Source organism: Chelmon rostratus, chromosome 23, assembly GCF_017976325.1.
Source record: "Chelmon rostratus isolate fCheRos1 chromosome 23, fCheRos1.pri, whole genome shotgun sequence".
Lineage (NCBI taxonomy): Eukaryota > Metazoa > Chordata > Actinopteri > Chaetodontiformes > Chaetodontidae > Chelmon > Chelmon rostratus.
The window spans coordinates 10,387,789-10,407,595 of record NC_055680.1 but is presented as its reverse complement, the minus strand read 5'-3'; the positions used below and the strand labels follow the sequence as shown (position 1 = coordinate 10,407,595).

Genomic DNA, 19,807 nt, shown 5'->3' with positions numbered 1-19,807 from the left:
TAAGAACACTGGCAAATCTTAATATCTCCATGACGACCAAAACTCCACAAAGGTGATAAAGCTAGTAAGTGCACCTTGAGTTGGTAGTGTTTTGTGAAAATACTTCCAAATGTCCCAAACACAAATCATTCAATAAACACTGAAAGCTTTATCAAGTCAGTAAAAGGTTTATTCAGTCACAAAATGTTTCACAGTTAAAAAATATAACCTATAAACTTCCAGAAGCATTACAAATAAAAAGAGAATAATAATTATAATAATAATATAGTCCAATATCTCATATATTAAAGCTAATGTCCAGGTAATGTCCATTCACGAAGCCTTGGGTTTTCGTCTGATCACTGAATTGATCCAGTCGATATAGTTCACCACTTTAGTGTAAACACCAGGTTTTCCAGAGCGGCCGCAGCCCTCTCCCCAGCTGATGATCCCATACAGGAAGCTGACATCATTCCTCGCACAATCCAGAGGGCCCCCGGAGTCGCCCTGGAGAAACACATAAGTACAGTATACAGATACAGTCCGCACACATAAACGTACAGCGCAGATCAAAGTGGAGCCACACAAACAGCTGAGTCACACACTTGAAACCTAATATACGAGGTAAATAAACAACACTGACATTTAATTTAAGAGGAAGGAGGTTACATATTTTACACGGTGGGTCGAGTGGGTAGTCTAGTGCTGCAGACATCTCTGCAGTATTCAGACCCTTGCTTAACTTCCCCGGGTACTTCACTCAGGGGAATCCCTGCTGCCATCTTAAGCGCTGCTCCATTACTGATACCTTCAGTGAACTTTCTGATATCGACCCTTCCAGAGTTGCAGGAAGAGGTCATCAACTATGTAGGCGCCAGGAGTCTTTTTTGCCCCGACTGTTTCATGATCAGTCGTCATTTCTGATACTCCGGAGCAATACAATTTCAAACAATAGAAGCACCAGCTCTGTGTAAGCTCATACTTGAAACTAGCCTTGTGTTCAGGTGGAAGAACTTTACACACAAATTTAAACATGAATTTACAAAAAGATGGCGCTCACCAATCCTGAGCTACAATATTTTACACGTTCCATCCTTTTAATGTGTCCCTACAAAAAACAATCAAAACAATATGATAATGGATCACATTCTGTAGAGCAGAGCTGGTTGAATCAGCTGTCCCAATTCATCAAAGAATCATTCGACATCAAATTATAAATATGCTTTGGTTTTTCATAAGCATCCACTTGGCAGCCTTGGATTTAATAATCACTGCCTCTAAAATGCTTTCCTACCTGGCAGGCGTCGACACAGCCGTTGAGCCCTGCGCAAAGCATGTCAGCAGTGACGTGGTTGCCATAAACTTCTGGCTTCCTACAAGCGTCATGAGGAATCAGCCTCACTCCAGCCTCCTGCAGAGTAGAGTAACCCTCTGCCTCTGTCAAACAAAGCACAAATAACTCACTACATTGTAAGAGAGTAGAAACTAGTTAACGTGAACAGGGCCATGGCCAGGACTGTAGAAATACTGAGGTCATAAATCCCCCACATGACCCGCAAAACAAAGTTGTGATTTATAGATGATTTATTTTGTGTTTTGTAGTTCACAGACCTGAATGACACCATCTATGAACTCTTCCATGTTGTCAAAACCCCAAAATGTATAAGTTTAAACTTATCCAAGTTCGATCGTAAATGTTTAATAACTGCAGATTTGTGCAGCACTAAATTAAAGCGTGTTGCAGGACACAAACTAGTTCCAGATATTAGTCCGTACAGATTATTTGTTAGTAAATATTTACACCTAGCAGCTGCCTGGTGTAACTGTTGTGTAGTTGTTTCTAAACTACCATTAGTGTTCTAATATACAGCCTGTTCAGACTGATGAGTTCATTAAGTTACCTGGAAAAAAGCTGACATAGCTGAACCGACACTTGATCAAAATGCTGTTTAATAATTTGTAAAAAAAAATGGGGAGATTTTATACGACATCACACAAAATAATACAACATACCTCAAAATGTCGTGCCAATGATGTTAGCCTAAATCACTAAATAGTGTCAGTTAGGTTAGCATAATCAGATATTTCCCACTCTTTGTAAACTGCACGCCACTGGCTCTGAAACACAGATTTCTCCATGCATGCACTTATAAATCAAGCTAATTAATGTATACATTTGCAAAGGGTTGACAGTTGAGTTAACATTGCTCTAACTGCACATTTTTGGAAGTTGCGTTACAGCTTGTCATGCTTCAGTCACTTCCTGTTTACGTAGGTGATGGGTTTTTGATTAGACAAGGGTATAGAAGTTTTCTAGCAACATATTTACACATTACTAAGTGTTTACAAGCCAAGACGTTTCTTATGTTTTAATGGTGCATAAATCAGTACTTTTAAACGAGCTATCAGTCTCTACGAAGCTTGAAAGAACTTTCGGCACAAACTTAGTGATGGATTTGCAAACACTACATTTCTAACACTTTTGTCAAAGTGAAGCTAATGTGTAAACACACACTGTCTCTGACTTTAATGTAAAAACAAGTAAATAATTTACTGGCGTTGCACGACCCATAACAAATAAGCAGTCTGTGATCTGCTCCAGTGTATGGATGTAGATTGCTGTTATCATGATGACACTGAAATTACTTCCTCATAACTCACTCTCATGCATGTGTCCCCAGCCGCTGATAGCACAGCAGTAGTCATCAGGGAACGTCATGCTTTTGTCTGGGAGACAGATGGGCCTGATGAACGGGGTTCTCCTCACACACCGCCCATCCTGCTTCTTCAGCTTGATCAGAACTGGTGAACAGAAATGGCGCGTTATAAAACAGACAAAGGCACAACGAAAAGTGCACTTAAAATAATGACACAAGTGGTAGACTTGGAGACTCCGCTGGCCAATGAAAACTGACACACCCAACAGTCAGAGTGTGTGTGTGAGAATGAATTCATGTGGGGGAGCACAGGGACACAGCTGCTCAGTGACGCACAGCTGTGCACGCAGACTGGGGCCTTAAGTGAGTTTCTGAATGGGGACAGGAGGTCTTCGAGTTTATGTGAGTCACTGAAGTGTGTGTGTGTGTGTGCATTTAATGATTACCAATGTCATGTAGCGTTGGATTAAACACTGAGAACTGTTTGGGGAAGATGTACTCCTCCACTCCAAATGTCCTGGTGTTGGGACCGGTGACGTTGAAATTCTGTTGGCCGAGCACCACACGAAGCTGAGACTTCAGGGGGCTGAGGAAAGACACACTATTGTCATCACGAAATGCTACTGCAAAGCATCCACTCATAATCCTCGTAATATTGCCTGTCTGTCCATCAGTCCGTCCAACATTTCAATCCAGAGCCACGTTACCTTGACAACTACTGGCTGAATTTCCACGAGAAGTCCAAAATGTCCATATTTGCACAAGAAATATTAAAATCTAATGAGCAAATTTCTTGGTCAATTTATACTCCTCAGAGGTTTAACCCTTTCCATATCTGATCTAATGATCTCTGGGCTTTACCTGAAGACAAATATTAACAAGTTTGGTCTCAAGTGCTAATAACGCTCCAAAAATAGCTAAATCTCCAGTCCGTTGTTCATTATGTTCATCATTTTTGTGCTGCGGGGTGTGATGAATATTGTGGACTCTTGTTCTGCTTTAATTACTTTAATCAAATCCCAGCTGATACTAAAAACGCCTTCGCACTAACAGTACGTTCAAATGAAGGGAAGAAAGCCTTGCAGATATCATATTGAATCCTTTTCAAACATTGTTTTTCTGAAGATATAATGGCTGTTAAGCTGTTCCATTCACTACAAGTAATGTCCAAAAGAATGATTTAATGCTTTAGCTAAAGGTCTCTGAACTTGAACGATGACAATGACAGATGCCTGTTTGCTGAAAACAGAGGCGTAAACAGCATCTGTGCACAAGACATTTTTAGGTTTTCCTCGAACTGGATGCTTGTCTAAACATAGTGTGTTCATAAAGCTGTGATGCTGAGGGGTCAAAGTCTTTAAATCACGTGCCTTTTGAGCTGCAACCTCCCCCCCGTTCAACAGTCAGAAAACACTTTAGAGAAAATAATGCTCCCATCTGAATTCTGAATGTTTTTCTGAAGGGTGATGTTCTTTTACATCGCTGACTCACATTGAGGACTTTCAGTCTCTCATAGACAGACTGGAAAAGAACTAATTTTTCACATTTTGTGCAGCATGTTGGCTGAAACAGTCTACAAAACCTTTGCCTCCATGACATACTTGCGGAAGAAGCAATGGGCCGCAGAGACGATCCAGCAAGAGGAGACCAGGGTGCCGGCACAGAAGTCCGACTGGCCGATGTAAATGGCTGCCATCCAGGGGTGAGTACCTGGCAGGGCTGAGTTTCCGCCCATTATCCTCCCCCTGGCAATCGATAACCTCTTCTTGTGCTTTGTCCCACACACAGCCTTTTTGCCTGGCTTGGTGGGCTTGGGTTTTTTAATGCCAGGCAGGACATTAAATGGGATAACCCTTCGAGAAGAAGCTGCATGAGGAAACAAGTTAAAAGTACGTTATTATTTGCTACTATAAGATGTAATATAAGAGCTGGAGCTAAAACAAACTAAAGACACTATGACCTGGTGTAACAGCTGGAATGTTTTGCTTACACACTTCCTACATACAACTTCTTGCCACTGGTTGATTCTTTCATTTCAGAACACAAAAAAGTTGTTCCATACGGTGAAAATGTCAGCGTAACGGAGCGACCTCATGCTAAAAATCATATGTTGAGGGAGGCACAGCAGATGGGAGAAGCTTGTGGATCCTGTGCATACCCCTGGCATCATGACAGAAACCCACTGTGCCAAATCCCCTCTCACCACATAAACATTTGGCTCCACCTGACATGACATGTTGATTCAGGATGAGTCACGCTTTTATTTCCCCTTATCTCATCTAGCCCACGTTTAAAAAAAATAAAAAAATAAAAAAGCTCTGCCCCCTGAACCAGTCAACTTGGCTGAATTCAGCTCTTCAGAACAGCGTGACTCAGCAGAGATTACCTGTACTCTCTGCGCTTTTCGGCTTTTCATCACAAACGCCGGATTTCTAATTAAAAGTGGAGGCATTTAATGAGACGTTGAGCTGCTGTTACAATATCCAGGCCAAGAGAATGAAGGTATCGAACGATGCAGCAAGTGGCCCTGACAAATCGTCTTAACTTTTCATATGTTATGATGATGAGATCAATGTTCAACAGGGGTCTATAACAGTTTTTTTTTAAGGTTCAGAAAGAAAGACAGACAGAAAGAACAGAGTTAATAATGCAGAGGCGGCAACGATTTATAATCAGTAGAAGCAAATGATGAAAGCAAAATCAAGCTGGAAAATACATCTGCCAAGGAACAAATATATCACACCTTAACCACATGGCAGAGCATCAAAGTACATCAATACACCCGTTCAGTGATGAAACGAACCACATCACAAATTAATCAGGGATGCAATTAGCTGCTTTTGCACTCCCTGATTTCCAACCTGGCTTGACAAAATCTTTCAGCACAGGTTACCCAGAAATTCTCAGTCTCACTGATGGCATAAAAAGGGCCCCCATTTACTCACACACAGGCATCACACAGGAGGGCACGCCACAGTACTCCCAGGAGATGGCGCTGTCATTTAGCGTGTAGCACCACGGCATCTTGTCCCCGTCTGGGTTTCTGCACACACAGAAACACAGCGGACAGAGTGTGTGTAGGTGTGGCACCGCTGTTTGTAACACCGCACATTACTCAGTACAACACAGTGGCTAAATGCCTCACGGGGGCACCGTGACTGTAGAATGTGGAGGCTGAAAATGATTTTTTTTTTCCTTTCACATACGTATTGTTTCAGTAGTAAGTGTTTCATATCAACGCTGCAATATACAACTTTTCTGGCACACAATCCATCTCAGTCTGAGCTTGTGTGTTTGTGAGCTTATCCCAACGTTTGCTTGAAATTGGCTTTTCTTTGATATTAGTTACGTTTTGCGGCACATATCTTTTGCTTTAGGCATGTCATATGGCTGCTGGGTAGTCATAGCAACAACAGCAACAACTGAGGAAAGCAGCAAGTAATGGAAGCGGAGAATGTGGAGGATAAGACCTGTTTTTTATTTCATACACAGGCTGGATTCACCATGTGCCCCTTTAATGTTCGTGGTGGTTTTATGGTTGCTGGTTGCGTCTTAGCAAACATTGTCTGAGGGCTCATCCACATGAGTGAAAAGTGTTGGCACATGAACTTGACAGATAAGCGGAAGACAACTTTGCCAGCTCAGGGTAAAAAGTTGGATAATGCAGCTTTAAATCGGAATTCATAGGAAACATATGAGGACAGCTGGCCTTGCAGATAAGCCTATTGGTACTGTAACAACCGCAATATTAACATAAAGACTCCTTGTTTGTCTTGATACTACCAGACATCCACATTGAAGCTAATTAGCAGGATGAATCAACACACACACACACACACACACACACACACACCTGCAGTAGCCATGTTCCCCGAGGCCCCTGAGGGCTGAGGCAGCCACCGTGCCCACATGGAGCTCGTCATACAGCAGGTCTGAGTTCCACGGCAGACAGTGGGCGCCGGACACCGTGGTGCCCACCACCCCTCGGTAACCGGTGCCCCTGCTGTTATAACACTCTGCATCTGGCTCTGCGTACACATGCATACACACAGACCGCAGGCAGAAACACACAACAAATACACGTCTCAGTCGTGTCTCGATTCCGCAGTATAACACAGGTATGTAAACAATATAAATGCAGACAATTTTCAGATGCAGATAAGTATCTGTGTGATGACAGATCGTTTTCCTTTATACTGGAATCAGTCAGAACAAGTCTTCAAAAACCTCTCTGTATGCATTAGTGACAACAGTTACAGCAACTGAGTACAAGTTTAGCAGCTCGCTCATGTCTTCACCTGCCACCTTTCATCAAATCATTATCACACGCATACACACATGCATGAACACGCACGCACTGTTTTAACATGCATCCATGGCAAATACACAGGAGGACAAAGAACATCACTTCCTGTCACTGCAGTAATGCTTTTACTCACCCAGGCTGCAGTACGGTCCGCTGTGGCCACGTCTGCAGTTACACACTTCCTTGCCGGTGGCTGTGATCATTCGACACGTTCCGTCATTCTGACAAGGGTTTGAACGGCACACTGGACAGACGAAGCAAACCTTTACTGCATACTGCCGCATTAACTTTGACTTCATTTAAGTCCAATACTAAGGCTGTTTTAGCTCAGCTTTTGGTCTCTACCAGCTGCTGAGAAAAATATCTGGCTCAGACAGACAATAAATGTTGCAGCCGGACAGCTAAACAATGAGCTGCAACTCACTATAAAGCTCAATAAAGCAGAGAGCTGCATGTTCCGGTGAGGTTGCATTTCCTTGCGTTGTTTCCGGTTGCAGCTCTTACAAAGCGACTGTATAGCACCAAACACCACAGGGATAGTAGCAGCTAGTGGCAAACACAGCAGAGTATTTAGTGGCTAAAAAGCCAGACGTATCCCTCATGAGTTGATGTGCTGGTTGTGTAAATAACTGTGTTCGCCATATCAACTTTATAAGGTGATACTGTCAGTGTTATGTCTTCACAATGTTGTGCTGTCTGCAACTGGCAAGAAAATCAATGATCATCAAAGCTTATGTTTCCTCACTAATTGCATAAAAAGCATAGAGCAAATTGGTCCTGTGCAGTACATACTGTACTTTACAGTATCTCTGACCCTGAATAATCTCTTACTATCTATTGCAACATCTGTGAAATGTGCCAAAGAATACTGACGCCACATCTGCATATGCGTCACCTTAAGGAACCTTTCATTTGAATGAGCCAAATGATAAAATTGATCTCAGATCTCAGTCTAACTTCATCTACATACATTTAGTTAAAAGGAAGGATTTTTTTTTCCATGACGTCGAAAAAAGACCCAACCATCATGACGAAAACTGTTTCAGTTCAGGGAGCGTGAAACCACACCGCTGCCTCTCTCTCCTTTGTGCCAGGGAATCTTTTAAATGCCCACGAACATCCCCCCATTGAGATGAAAGCACCTTATGGACCCATGGGGTGTGTCCTAAAACACCATTCCTGAGTCACAGTGAGTCATATAATCTGTCTTTTCTTCTACAGCATGGTTACTCTTGTAACTATGGAGCTGTGATCAAAGAAAAAGCATTTCTTTGGGCTGGGAGGAGACCTGATACTTGTGTTTTTTTGTGTCTTGATAAGAAAGAAAAAGTTCTGAAATCCAAAAACCTACAGGAGTTTTTCCTTAGAGAGAATTACATTACTGTCCATTTATAGATGGAGAATAGCATTGTTAAGTATTAAAAATGCACAGTGTCTTCAGCTAATTTAGGCAATGATTAGCAACTGCATACAGATTAAACAAAGTTCAGCTGACTGACAATCTGTTCAACAGTTTGTGGAACTTCGTAGCGTTAAGCTATTGCAAAACGTGCCCTTATTAGGTTTCACTCTCATCATCCCAACAAAAGCAGACCACAGACAAGCAAAATAACAGCTGAAAGCAAATCTTACATGTGTAGCGGACTCTTTCACACTTGATTTCCCCTGCCACACATGTGCACTGTTCCACGTTACGGAGGTAGATTCGTCCCCAAGACTCTCCGGTGTCATAATAGCGCAGGTGTATGGTTTCATAGCACTTTTCTGAAAAGCCGACACAAGACAAAAAGGCAGTCTGTTGAAACGTGAGAGGACATTGAGCGTGTGAAGCAGGGTTTGATGGCTGAGCTGTGCAGGATGCGTTCAAAGCTGATACACTTCTGTGTGTGTGTTTCTTTGTGTGTGTGTTGTTTTGTTTATGTTTGACTGTTTTTGGAAAGTTGCAAAGTGAAACTGAAATTCGCAAATGACTCATGGCAGATGTTTTTTATATTTTTCCTTTATCTTGACGTCTCTGAAACTAAAGGCGAAACTTCTTTAAAAGAGGGAGGAAGCAGAGCGGGAAATTTCATCCTTTGTCTTGGAAATGGCAGTTTTACAAAACAGCTTTTCAAACGTAAAGAGGACAGAATATAAATATTACCCGTGATCACGCCTTATTAAGTAAACGGCTGTTCCAGTTTTTTTTCATCATGTTTAAAAATAAAGTGAATGAAATCAAGCCTAAGACTTCTGTTTCCTCCCGTGGCTGTCAGGTGATTGACAGTAAGCAGCGTCATGTGCATATGTGATATGAAACCACTAAACTGAATAATGACGCAACAAGAATCTGACAACACCAAATTAAAAGAATTAAAGAAGACTGAATGGAGAATATGCACAAAAACAAATGTTCTACTTGGCATTTGTAAAAGAATGATAAATACAAGTCCACGTACTCTGCTCACAGAGTCTCCCGGTGAAGCTTTCCGGACAGGAGCACACAAACGAGTGTCTGTGCGGGATCGACATGCAGACGCCTCCATTCTGACATGGATTCACCTGACACGGATCTGTGACTCCACGCGACGTGTGGACAAAAACTGAAACACATCAACAAGGAGAAACACAGTCAGAGGATGAACAACAGTGTTTCTGATGATAAAATACTGCTGCATCTGATTCACTGCACTTTGTTTAGTAAACTAACCATGGGGCTGAGTTTTCTCTGGTGCACAGAAGCCGAACTGCCGGTCCCGATCAAAATTATGTGTGAGGGAGCACCTACAACAGGACAGACAGTAGTATAATACAGTCATCAGCAAGTCACCTGGATTACAAATAGAAAACACATTTGTAATTAAATTAGGGTGGGGCAATAAGATAATATTTACTGTGAGGCTGTGAGACATTTTGCTGTGTCGTTTAATACTTTGGTATCCACCCCTAAGTGATTTATTTGTCAAAAAAAAGAAAAAATAAAAACTCTCTGAACCATAGCCAACCGAGACCAACTCTGTCAATCATCCACTACTTTAATCACAGTAACATCAGCATTCTTCTGCAGCACATAATGACAAACCTATCTCGACACTGAGCTCATGAGCACATCACAAAAACACGTAGGGTCGCATTGCAATAACGTTATGTGTAGGTGGACCAGAGATGTTGGGCCATATATAATTGTGTTCATGTTGCTCCAACTTGCTGGCGCCAACCCTTCTTGTCTTCATTCCAAGGACTGATGACGGGAAAGCACTTCCGCAAGTTTTCTTTTTCAAAATGAAAATGCAATAAAAAGATTTTGTTGCTGTGTCTCAATGTGAAGCAATAAAAAACGCACCATGATGGTTTAACTGTGACAGCTGTTTACTCGCCCTTAAGATAAACTGTATGAGTAGCAAATGTGTTTTAAACTACAGTCACAGTTTAAGAGGAGTTTTCTACATTCTACCCCATGTCACCTTTAACAACTGCTGGTTATAATAACACCAGATCGCACAAATCTTTACAAGGCCCACCAACATTCAGCAATGAGCGATGTATCAAAGCCTATCAGCTCATTACCTCATTAAAAATTTCACTATGCTTCCTGATGACACTGTTGCATAAATCCCTCATCTGTAATTATACATGACTTCGCAACCCAATTACACACTGCGTCGGTGTCCCTTCAGCAAAATCCCTGCCATGCATGACTGAAATGTTCGGTGGAAACAACAGGTCACATAAACACCTGTGACGTGACACCTGCGGTCTGACTGGCGGTGACGTAGAGAAGGTGTGTGTGTGGCTTGTGAGTGAGCGTCTGAACAAAACCAAATATGACAAGGCGGCACTTTCCGCCTGTCAAACGCTGCCTCTTAGTCGAAGCAAGTGTGTGGTAACGGTGTGTGATTACACACACATTAGTGTGTGTTTGTGTAACCAAAACAGTAGATGCAGACAGGCTGGCAAATAAGGACTCACCATGGTCTTGAGGATAGGAAGGTGATGCAGTGATGATGAATCCTTCCACCCTGACGAAATGGGAATTTACACTCTTTACCTGTTGTAGTAAGAACTGTCAATAGAGGGGAAAAAAGCACCTTTTTTTAGTAACTTTCACTGAACACCAAAAAAAATGAGCTCAGAAACTGTCTCAGAAACATTTTTGCAGTTTCCCCCTGTACCCCACACACAAAGACTCCTTTGACTTTGTCCTTTGGCTCTGATCAGAGGACAGTAAATCCATGATCCTCTCCTCAGACAGCTAAATCGTGCTGTTACACACCAGGTTGCTGACCTTGCCTATACAAGCACTAGCTCCCACATGCTTTAGATTTATGTTGCACCAACAACTTTCCCAGTTACTCCTGCTGAAAAATATATCACACTGACTGCCAGGTCAATGTGCATCCCCCTCCCTTTTCTCTTCCCTCTACATTAAACACAGGACTGAGGTAAAACCTACCTTTCCGGCTCTCCTTGTGCGGCTCTCTGGAGATGACTGTTTCATACCCAGGGACTAATATGCGCTGAAATCGGGGAAGAGAAGTCAGTCAGCGTTTTCTTGTTTTTACGCACGCAAAATGGATTAAAAGAGACGCACGGGGATAAGTGGGATGGTCAAAACTTACCGCCCGTGCACTGAAAACACAAGGGAGAAAAAGTATGAGCATAATGTATGCCATCATGAAAGTTTCTTGGTCCCTGGTGTCCGGAGAAGCTTATTTCCAGAAGTCGGAAGAGGGTCTGTGCGCCTGTCACGTTATATCTGTCAGTTCCCGAGTCCTCAGCCTGCTTTTGGTCATAGGAAACGTGGGAAACCCTGCAAGTATTATCCTGTCCCTCACAATTTCAAGCTGTATTGAGTAAACCCGTTGCGTCATTAGGCTTGTCTATCTGTGAGGCATCCTATATCCCGGCTGGTGTTCCCTCTGCACCTTTTCAGCAGACGCCCACGGTTTATCTTTGCAAGTTATCTGCGGAGAGAGGAGAGACCAAAACTTTCCAGAAGCAGAGACAGGGGCCGCCAGGGCGGGAGGTGGTGCTGCAGGATCCCTCCTCAGCAGCCCCGGGGTCCGTGCACCGTTACTCTTTGCCGGGGGTAGCATAATACCACATATTACATGTGTTTAAGTTGTTGTGTGTGGTTGTTATACACTGGTTTTGTTAATAAAGGGGCCGAATAAATAAGACGTGCTTTCAACAGGTCTTTGCAGTTGGCTATCCCCTATACTATATTGCAGGTTAACGTTCAGTTAGCTAATTGCGCTACGGTTTAGCATATTCAGCTAGCTATGAGGAATGGCTAGTTTAATTCTTTCCAGGAGTGCTATACGTGCCAAGTGATTTATTACAACAAGAACATTGTAACTAAGGATTAAGCTGATATAAAATCAATTATCTCTGAATTATCTTAACTCTGAAAGCAGTCTCATTACGTTAGTCTCTTTAGCGTAACTTCAAATAAATGCTAAAATAGCTTGTTCCAGACTGAATTGTTGCCCACATAGAATTCGTCAGGGTTTTAAGTAACTGTCGGCTGATTTTAACTTAAAAATGGCAATTTAGTATGACTGAAAACATTTTAATTAATTCCCCATGGTAAAGTTTTGCGCCACTGAACGGTATTAAATTGGTATCTTAGCGTGTTATCAGTTAGCTTAATTTACGTAAGCTAGGCTAGTTAACTTAGTTCATTAGCTAGCAAAACTTTATACTTCAGTGTTAACTGTTGATAACAATCAGAGAATGTGACCCAAGCAAAAAGTAGCTAACACCATCGGTCACACCAAGAAATGTTACTTGGATTTTTAAAGGTCCCAAAAAAAGGCTAAAGTTGCCACCATTTTAAAATATTAAATTAGTTTACCCGTCATTGGGAGTAGTTACTACAGAGCCTGTGAAAACAGTTGAATAAAGTCACCTGAGTCGTCTAGAGTAGTTTCATCCAGCGTGAGAAAATAACTGAAGATGTCATAGTGATCAGGTCATCGGTGTTACTTCACCTTGAGTATGAAACAACACATCATTGCCAAATGAGGCAGGCAGGTACTGAAAGACGGAATGAATGGAGTTGTATTTGGGGTACTGTAGGTTCCCGCTAAAGTTAGGATACCTCAGCCTCTGCTGCATGAATTATAGACACTGTTTGTTTGTTTGTTTTAGCTTGAAACCTATTGCATGTCTTTCAAAACTCCCCAAATTTCATGGAAGTGCAATACCAAATCAACAGAGTGCTCCTCTAACAACTTTTACAAAGTTCTTACATTCCATAAAGACTTGAAAATAGTGAAAGTTGAGCTGGATCAAAAACAGGAAGTGGGAACTAGTAAGTCTGGTACACTGTCAGTCACCTGTACCCACCTTTTTAATCAATATTCAGGGCCATAAACCCAGAGGAGTCCAATCATAAATAGTGCCAAAGTGGCCGCTATGGGAACTGGCAGAGAAGCAGAGGGCGGAAGCAGCCTGGACATCAAAACATTCACAGGTGGATGATTGAGATATATCTCATGTTTAAGAACAGAGGAAGTACAATTTGAGGGTATATCAAGGATCCGGAAGGAGTTACTGTTGTAATGAAGAATTCAATCATCGCAGAGCCTTTGAAATGGGGGAAGTTTGAAAGTGAAGCCAAGCGACCATTTCCAGGCCTCATGTGCTGTCAGCATTCCAGCAGCGACATGCTCTGTCAAGACAGACTCTCCCGTCCCATAATCTAACCTCTAATTTTCACCAGCTGTAATAATCTCTCTCCAGATGCTGAGCTAAAAATACAAAGAGGAGGCCGGACGACTAAACAGCACTTCCACATTCGGGACAAATCCCCAGGTGAAGGCAGCGTGTTTGCAAAGAAGGAAATTGTTCCACTAAGATACAGTTAATTATTGACAATTCTCACTAACTTAGCAAACACATTTAGCTGGCCAAATATGAGAAGTAGGAGAATTTAGGGCTGTGGATGTGTTACGAAAGACTTCGGGTGGTAAACTGCAACATAGGAGCATTTGTTTTTACAAGGTGGACGAGAGATTAGGATTGGATGGTGAGGATTTCCCTGCTGTCAGAAACACCAGAAGTAATCACTTACAACGCACAAAAGAGCGTCACTGTTGTTGGGAGTTACAGCCATCAAAGCTTTTTAATCATTCAACATGTGGACAACCTCAAAACCACAGAAGCAGGAAGTACAGGAAATAAAAGTACCGTCATGTACTATCTGTAAAACACAGGAAGAAGATGTGAACAGGAAATAGTTAAATATCCAAGAAAGAGATGATTTCGCCTCCCTTTTGATCCTAAAAACAGAGTCCTGCCTAGCATGTGGTCCAACAAAAGCGGGTACCACTTTCTAATAGGACGAGTGGTTTGACAAACTATTCAGTCACTCAAGGTTCGCTTACTAATTTTTTCAGTGCCTTCAACTGCATCTCACAGCCTTCCTCAGCAGAGGATCAGCAAGAACAGCTAGCAACACTTTTATCTCAAAAATCTTTGTGCTGTAAGTCGTAATTAATCATTAATGGTAAAAAATACTTTCAGTATTTTCCAGAGCTTTCAACCGCATTTCATGGTCTGCCTCAGGGGAAGGCTAGTGGAAAAAGCTGGTAGGTGAACACTTGAGTTAAGCTCTTTTATCAAACCAAAGTGTCTATAAATTGTAATTAATAGTTTATTAATGCTTAATGCTTCTCGCTAACTTAACTTACTTTTTGATTCGCTCTTTAAAACATTTTGATGGCTTATTACAAAGTAAGGACTTATAATGAATCAATTATTTACAATTTATAAACTGTTTCTAATGTGTGCTTAATTAGAAACTGATACCCAAACGTTACTTTCAGGCTTTTTTCCATGGTTGTCCTCAGTCTAACATGGCTCATATAGAATTGCTTTGCACTTCATTTTTAAACTATAGCATAACAGAAATGTATCACTGTCCCAAACTTACAACCAATACTAAAAATCAACAGAAGACGCCAGAATTCATAACAAATATACAATATCCATCACAATAGTATTGATTTTTTTTTTTTTTTTTTTTTTTGGAGTGTAAATTGACAGCTTTGTACATGCAGCTCATCGTTTGACTAATTCCCTTTCAAAAGGCAGTGCCTCAGGCTTTAAAAGTGCAGCAGTGGGGGGTTCCCTTTAGACAACAGTGGCCTTGTACAGGTCTGTTGTGCAGTCCTTGCCCTCTGGCGGGTTGCGGCCGTTGTGGGGCATCTGGGTGTTCCTCATCTTGCTCTGGCACTGCCGCAGCTCAGCGACGTAGCCCTGGAAGCTCAGGCTGAGCTCAGAGTCCTCTCCCTGGGATGTTTCCAGTGTCCCCTCCTCTAGATGCACCCCCTCCACATCCATCACCTCCTGGGCCGTCTGCGCAGCGTCGGCTCTACTGGTGGGCGATTTGGTGCCGGGGCTCGGGTCTGTTCTTCCTTCTGTGCATGGGAGAAAAGAGAGATGCGGAAGATTCAAGATGAGATGATGCATTATGTAACAACCGAGATGTCTTTTTGAATATTTATGAGGGTGGCCATGAAAAGCTGCAGTCGTTGGTTTCTTTGTCAACCTGGGGACGGCAGAAAGAAGGAACACACAGCATTGACACAGGCCTAATCTCACTTTTCTATCAAACATTATCAATCAATCATTAATTTGGAGTCGTATTTTTGTCCACCTGACAAATCTAAGTGAACTCTGGTTTGGTCTCCACCCACTCATGAGAAAAACTTCTGGCTTTTTATATGCAAAACGCTCCAACATGTCCACCAGCTAGTCGCTAACCCTGTCTGGTTTGCGCTGGGCATGGAACTAAAACTGGATACAGCGTTGGAGCTCCTTTCCTCTGTGAAGAAATGGCCAAGATGAAGGCAGACTACAGACTTCTGTCGGCTGAGCCGCTAACTTCCGGTTTAGCTCTGTGCTAACTTGAATAGGAATAAACTGATTCGATTGTGCAGCTCTTCCACACTTTCCAAATGTTATCAACTGAACGGATCCTGGGGGCTTGGTGCTGGGCAGGTAGCCTGAGAAGCTAGCAGCCGCCTGCTGTTGCTGGAATTAGGGTTGATGAGAGCAGAGTTGGGAAAACCAATTCCAAAAACAATGAGCCAGAAAAACTAAAACCAGATGAACACTGCACTGAAAGCTGCAGAGTTGGGTGATAATTTATTGTAGCTTTGTCATTATGAGTGACCCTCTCACATTTCACATAGTAATTTGATCCATGGTTTATATACAAATATTGATAACTGCAGCTTTAAATAGCAGACACAACAGGCAATCTTCAGTTTAAACACTGATTAAACATAGCTACAACAAACTCACTTCATCTCTGTGCATCCTTGACTTGCAGGCGACTGAGCATTGACTGCACATTACGCTGCATGATGGCCAGATGCTTAGCATGACTCTAAGAGATTTCAGAGGATCTAAGAACTGGAAACTTTGTCACCCGCGCTTGAGTGCACATGCATTTTAAATCTACATCGCTCAAATGAACATCAACCTAATATGTTTGTATAATCGGACAATTGTATAGTTGTGTAATCTGGACAGCTGTTGTCAAGACAAACTCCGATGACATAACTGCTTCAGTTCAAACTTGCTGAAATCGCCTGCCAAATCTTGGGAAAGAACTGAATGAAATTGGACCAGGATGAAATATATTAATTAATTGTGCCTTGTTGTCACATGTGGCATATTTCAACATTACCACTTGAACTTAATTGCAAACAATTCTGTGCTGTGTTAGCTCATCAGGCGGCCCTAAACACAACTTAATAAACATTATAATCACATTTGAAAAGCAAAGTTTTTGGGTTGCTGGTTGCAGTTATGATGGCCAGTAAATTCCCCCCTTCTCATGTGAACCCTATGGCCGCACAGACTCTAAACACACAGACCAGAGTGATTCAAACACAGCACTTGAACACATGGACTTTCCTAACTGTGCTGACTGTGATTCACTGCTGTTCAGTGCAGATGTAAACACAGCCTGTGAGCTCCAACAGCTGACCTTACACAGACCCCTCAGCCACACGACCGCGGTTCAAGTTGAACCGTCAAGGTGAACACGAAACAACTGTAAGGACTTCACAACAGCTGCCAAGATCCTGCATGAAGTCCAAGGACGCGATACAGGCAACAAAGACACGTTATTGATGAAAATGAGGTGTAATTGTTGCTTCGCAGGGTTTTCCGCAGGATGTGATGCATTGATGCTGGTATGCAGTGCTGCTAGATGACGCATTTTGATGAATTGGCATTTTCTGAATTAAAACAGTTTGCACTTTCAAAGCCATACATTTCTGCATCAATCCATCCATTCTATATACTAGTGGTTCTCAACTTGGGGATTACATAGATAGATCTTAAGGGTCATGAGATGATTAGCAATGTATGCAAAATCCTCTGTCATCTAAAAGTAGTAGTAGTATAATTGCTATTGTCTTATGAAATACCGGAAAGTTTTACCCCCTCAGGCTTACAGAATGTATCCAAAGACACAACATGTCACGGTAAAAATCACTTTTTTGCCTCATAACTCAGAAAAATATTCAACCTTTCACAAGAGGTTGCAGATTAACTTTGCTTGGGCCACGAGGATAGCAGCTTATTATTCCTTGTTGAGTCATCTGCCAACAATTTTCTCAATCAATCATTTTGTCCATAAAATGTCAGAAAAGACAAGTCGAACGAGAGACAAAACTTACATTCCCAGAAACCAACGTGATGTTTTCACATGTCTTATCTTGTCCAACCAATTGTCCAAAACCCAGAGATTCATTCCCGCTTGAAAAAATTATTTGATCAGTTATCAAAAGATAAGTTAAAAAGGTTGGGGACCACTGCTCCATACCCACATATTACTATCAGGCAGGGGGTTGCAGCCTCTCCCTGCACGCATTGGCCAAAAGCAGGGAAACACCCTTGACGGGTTGCCAATCTGTCACAAGGCAATCCAAGATGTTAATGCTGAGACAAGCTGTAACCAGTTAGCTGCCAGTTTTCGTACAACAACGTAAACATCTTTTGTATTTTTTACAATAAATGACTTAAGGCCGTGCTTAGATAGTTCAAATACGCCTGATTTTGCTTACTCGTACATCTTTGGAAGGAGGGGAAAGCTGCACAGTCATAACTCCAGTGCAATCTTTTCATTTTAAATTATGGATTCATGTTTCTGTACACCTGGCCTTATCATCACCATTAACCCATAAAACCTCCTCATACATGTTTTCAGTGTTTGAGCTTGCTGACTCTTGCAGCTTGCTGACTGTGACAGGTAAAAACGATGTCTTGACACAGCCGTGCAGCATGGCAGTGCCTCTGCTGGCAGCAGCCGGGAGCTGAGACGGACGAGCCAGGCTGGAAAGAACCCAGCTACAGTCCACACTGAGGCCCCTGCCAAAGATCTTTGTCGAGTCCTCCTCCGACTGCCAGATGGATGATAAGGCTGGCCCTGGGTCAGCGGCTGCCAGCTTTGAGAGCTGACACAGAGACACGGGGAGAAAGAAAGTGAAGCGGGCCTGAAGGCAAGCTGAGCCATATGGTCTCTCAGGTGTACTGCTGAGTCATTACAGAGCACTTTTTGCAGATAACCTGGCCATCGGGTCGATGTCCCATTTATTCCCTGGAATTCTTTAATCATCTCCATATGGGCCAAACCTGAAGACCCTGAGCAGCTGACTGCAGAGAGGAGCCGCAAACACAACAGCTCACAACTCAGCTCAGTGAATCGACCATTTCTACATCTTCTTGCTTCTCTCTCTGTCTTGTTTATTAAGAGGCCAGCTTTAGTTTTGACTAAACTAAAATCTCCATACGAAGTTCATTTTACAGTCATATGAATGGTGTTACACTGTGTGATGTCGCCCCCTAGTGGACGTCCTAACCAATGCCAACAGACCCAACGCCTGCCAGACAGGGAGAAGTGATTACAGCCACGATTAGCAAATGATTGTGGTCACACAGAGCTGTAATTCCTGGTTCTGGTCCTCTGGATACAGACCAGAACCCCTCTGGTTTGGATTTTAACACTCTAATCAAGGCCTTATTTACACCTAATATGCCAAGTAAATGCAGTAAACTACCTGCAGGGCTAGAAATACTCTTGGTTTTATAAACCTAAGGGCCACTGTTTTAGATGTTAACTCTGATGTCTGGTCCATTGTGTTTCAGTGCCAGAGAAATTATACCCCCAGTAAAATCTGTGCGGTCTCTTCAGGGATTTCATTGTGTCCCTTAAATGCAGTAATTTACTTCTTTAGTTTGGTGATTTTGCCCCCAAATAGGATTTCTTTTATCCATATAACCTTGTCTTATATGGGTAAGCAGCTGGACTTCTTCTTCTTCCTCCTCCTTTTGCAGTATTATTTATGGCAATGATCAAACTGAACTGAGGAACATGTTGATCCACCTCAGCAGTGATTATATCTGTTCCTTTGGAACAGCAGAGGGCGTCAGTTTAACAGTGACACACAAAGTGGAGGGGGACGTCTGCAGTGACTGAAATCAAGCCGACTGACAGTGAAAGAGGGTAATTGCTACTGAACCATCGTTAGCTTGTTTGGACTGATGGACTCTGACTTATTCAGTGGGCGTTTGTCTCTTAAACACATTATTAAGCCTGCGAGCGTGACTTTCCACCTAAATTCAAATGCAACAACTTCATAAAGTCCCTTAAAAAAGTGGTAAAGTGGAGGCGTTAGCTTGCTGCATTTCCAGGTTTGCAGATCCCTCACAGGCTCAGCCGTTGCGAGTTGGAAGACAGCGTCAAAAACATGGATATATCAAATCAGCTATGTTTCTATTTCAGCAAGTGGAAGAAAGAGAGAGGCAGAGAGAGATAGATGTAAACCAGTAGTGACAGTTTCTATCTGTAGCTCAGTCAATT

At 42.3% G+C, this 19,807-nt stretch overlaps 2 protein-coding genes across 2 annotated transcripts in view; both read right to left on the bottom strand.

The window, feature by feature from the left end:
• Positions 1–179: 179 nt before the first annotated feature.
• LOC121626611 (hepatocyte growth factor activator) lies at positions 180–11,836 on the bottom strand. Its single transcript, XM_041965218.1, has 14 exons — positions 11,541–11,836; positions 11,375–11,438; positions 10,891–10,984; positions 9,632–9,705; positions 9,381–9,524; positions 8,575–8,706; positions 7,076–7,186; positions 6,490–6,664; positions 5,582–5,679; positions 4,238–4,502; positions 3,083–3,222; positions 2,641–2,781; positions 1,274–1,416; positions 180–486 (listed from the first exon to the last, which is right to left on the bottom strand). The coding sequence occupies exons 1-14, from the start codon at positions 11,595–11,597 to the stop codon at positions 313–315; spliced, it is 1,812 nt and encodes a 603-aa protein (XP_041821152.1). The 5' UTR covers positions 11,598–11,836; the 3' UTR covers positions 180–312.
• Positions 11,837–14,008: 2,172 nt separating this feature from the next.
• The window catches only part of rgs12a (regulator of G protein signaling 12a), a 37,514-nt gene continuing 31,715 nt past the window's right edge, over positions 14,009–19,807 (bottom strand). Inside the window, exon 17 of the mRNA XM_041965324.1 lies at positions 14,009–15,347. Coding sequence (XP_041821258.1) covers positions 15,061–15,347 — 287 coding nt within the window. The 3' untranslated portion in view covers positions 14,009–15,060. The remainder of the gene's footprint in view (positions 15,348–19,807) is intronic.

Coding starts and splice junctions, on each gene's coding strand:
- LOC121626611 (XM_041965218.1), bottom strand. CDS start 11,597: ATGATGGCATACATTATGCTCATACTTTTTCTCCCTTGTGTTTTCAGT. Junction 9,706..10,890: donor TTCCTATCCTCAAGACCATG/GTGAGTCCTTAT, acceptor GTCCTGTTGTAG/GTGCTCCCTCACACATAATT. Junction 7,187..8,574: donor TGAAAGAGTCCGCTACACAT/GTAAGATTTGCT, acceptor TCGTCTGTCCAG/TGTGCCGTTCAAACCCTTGT.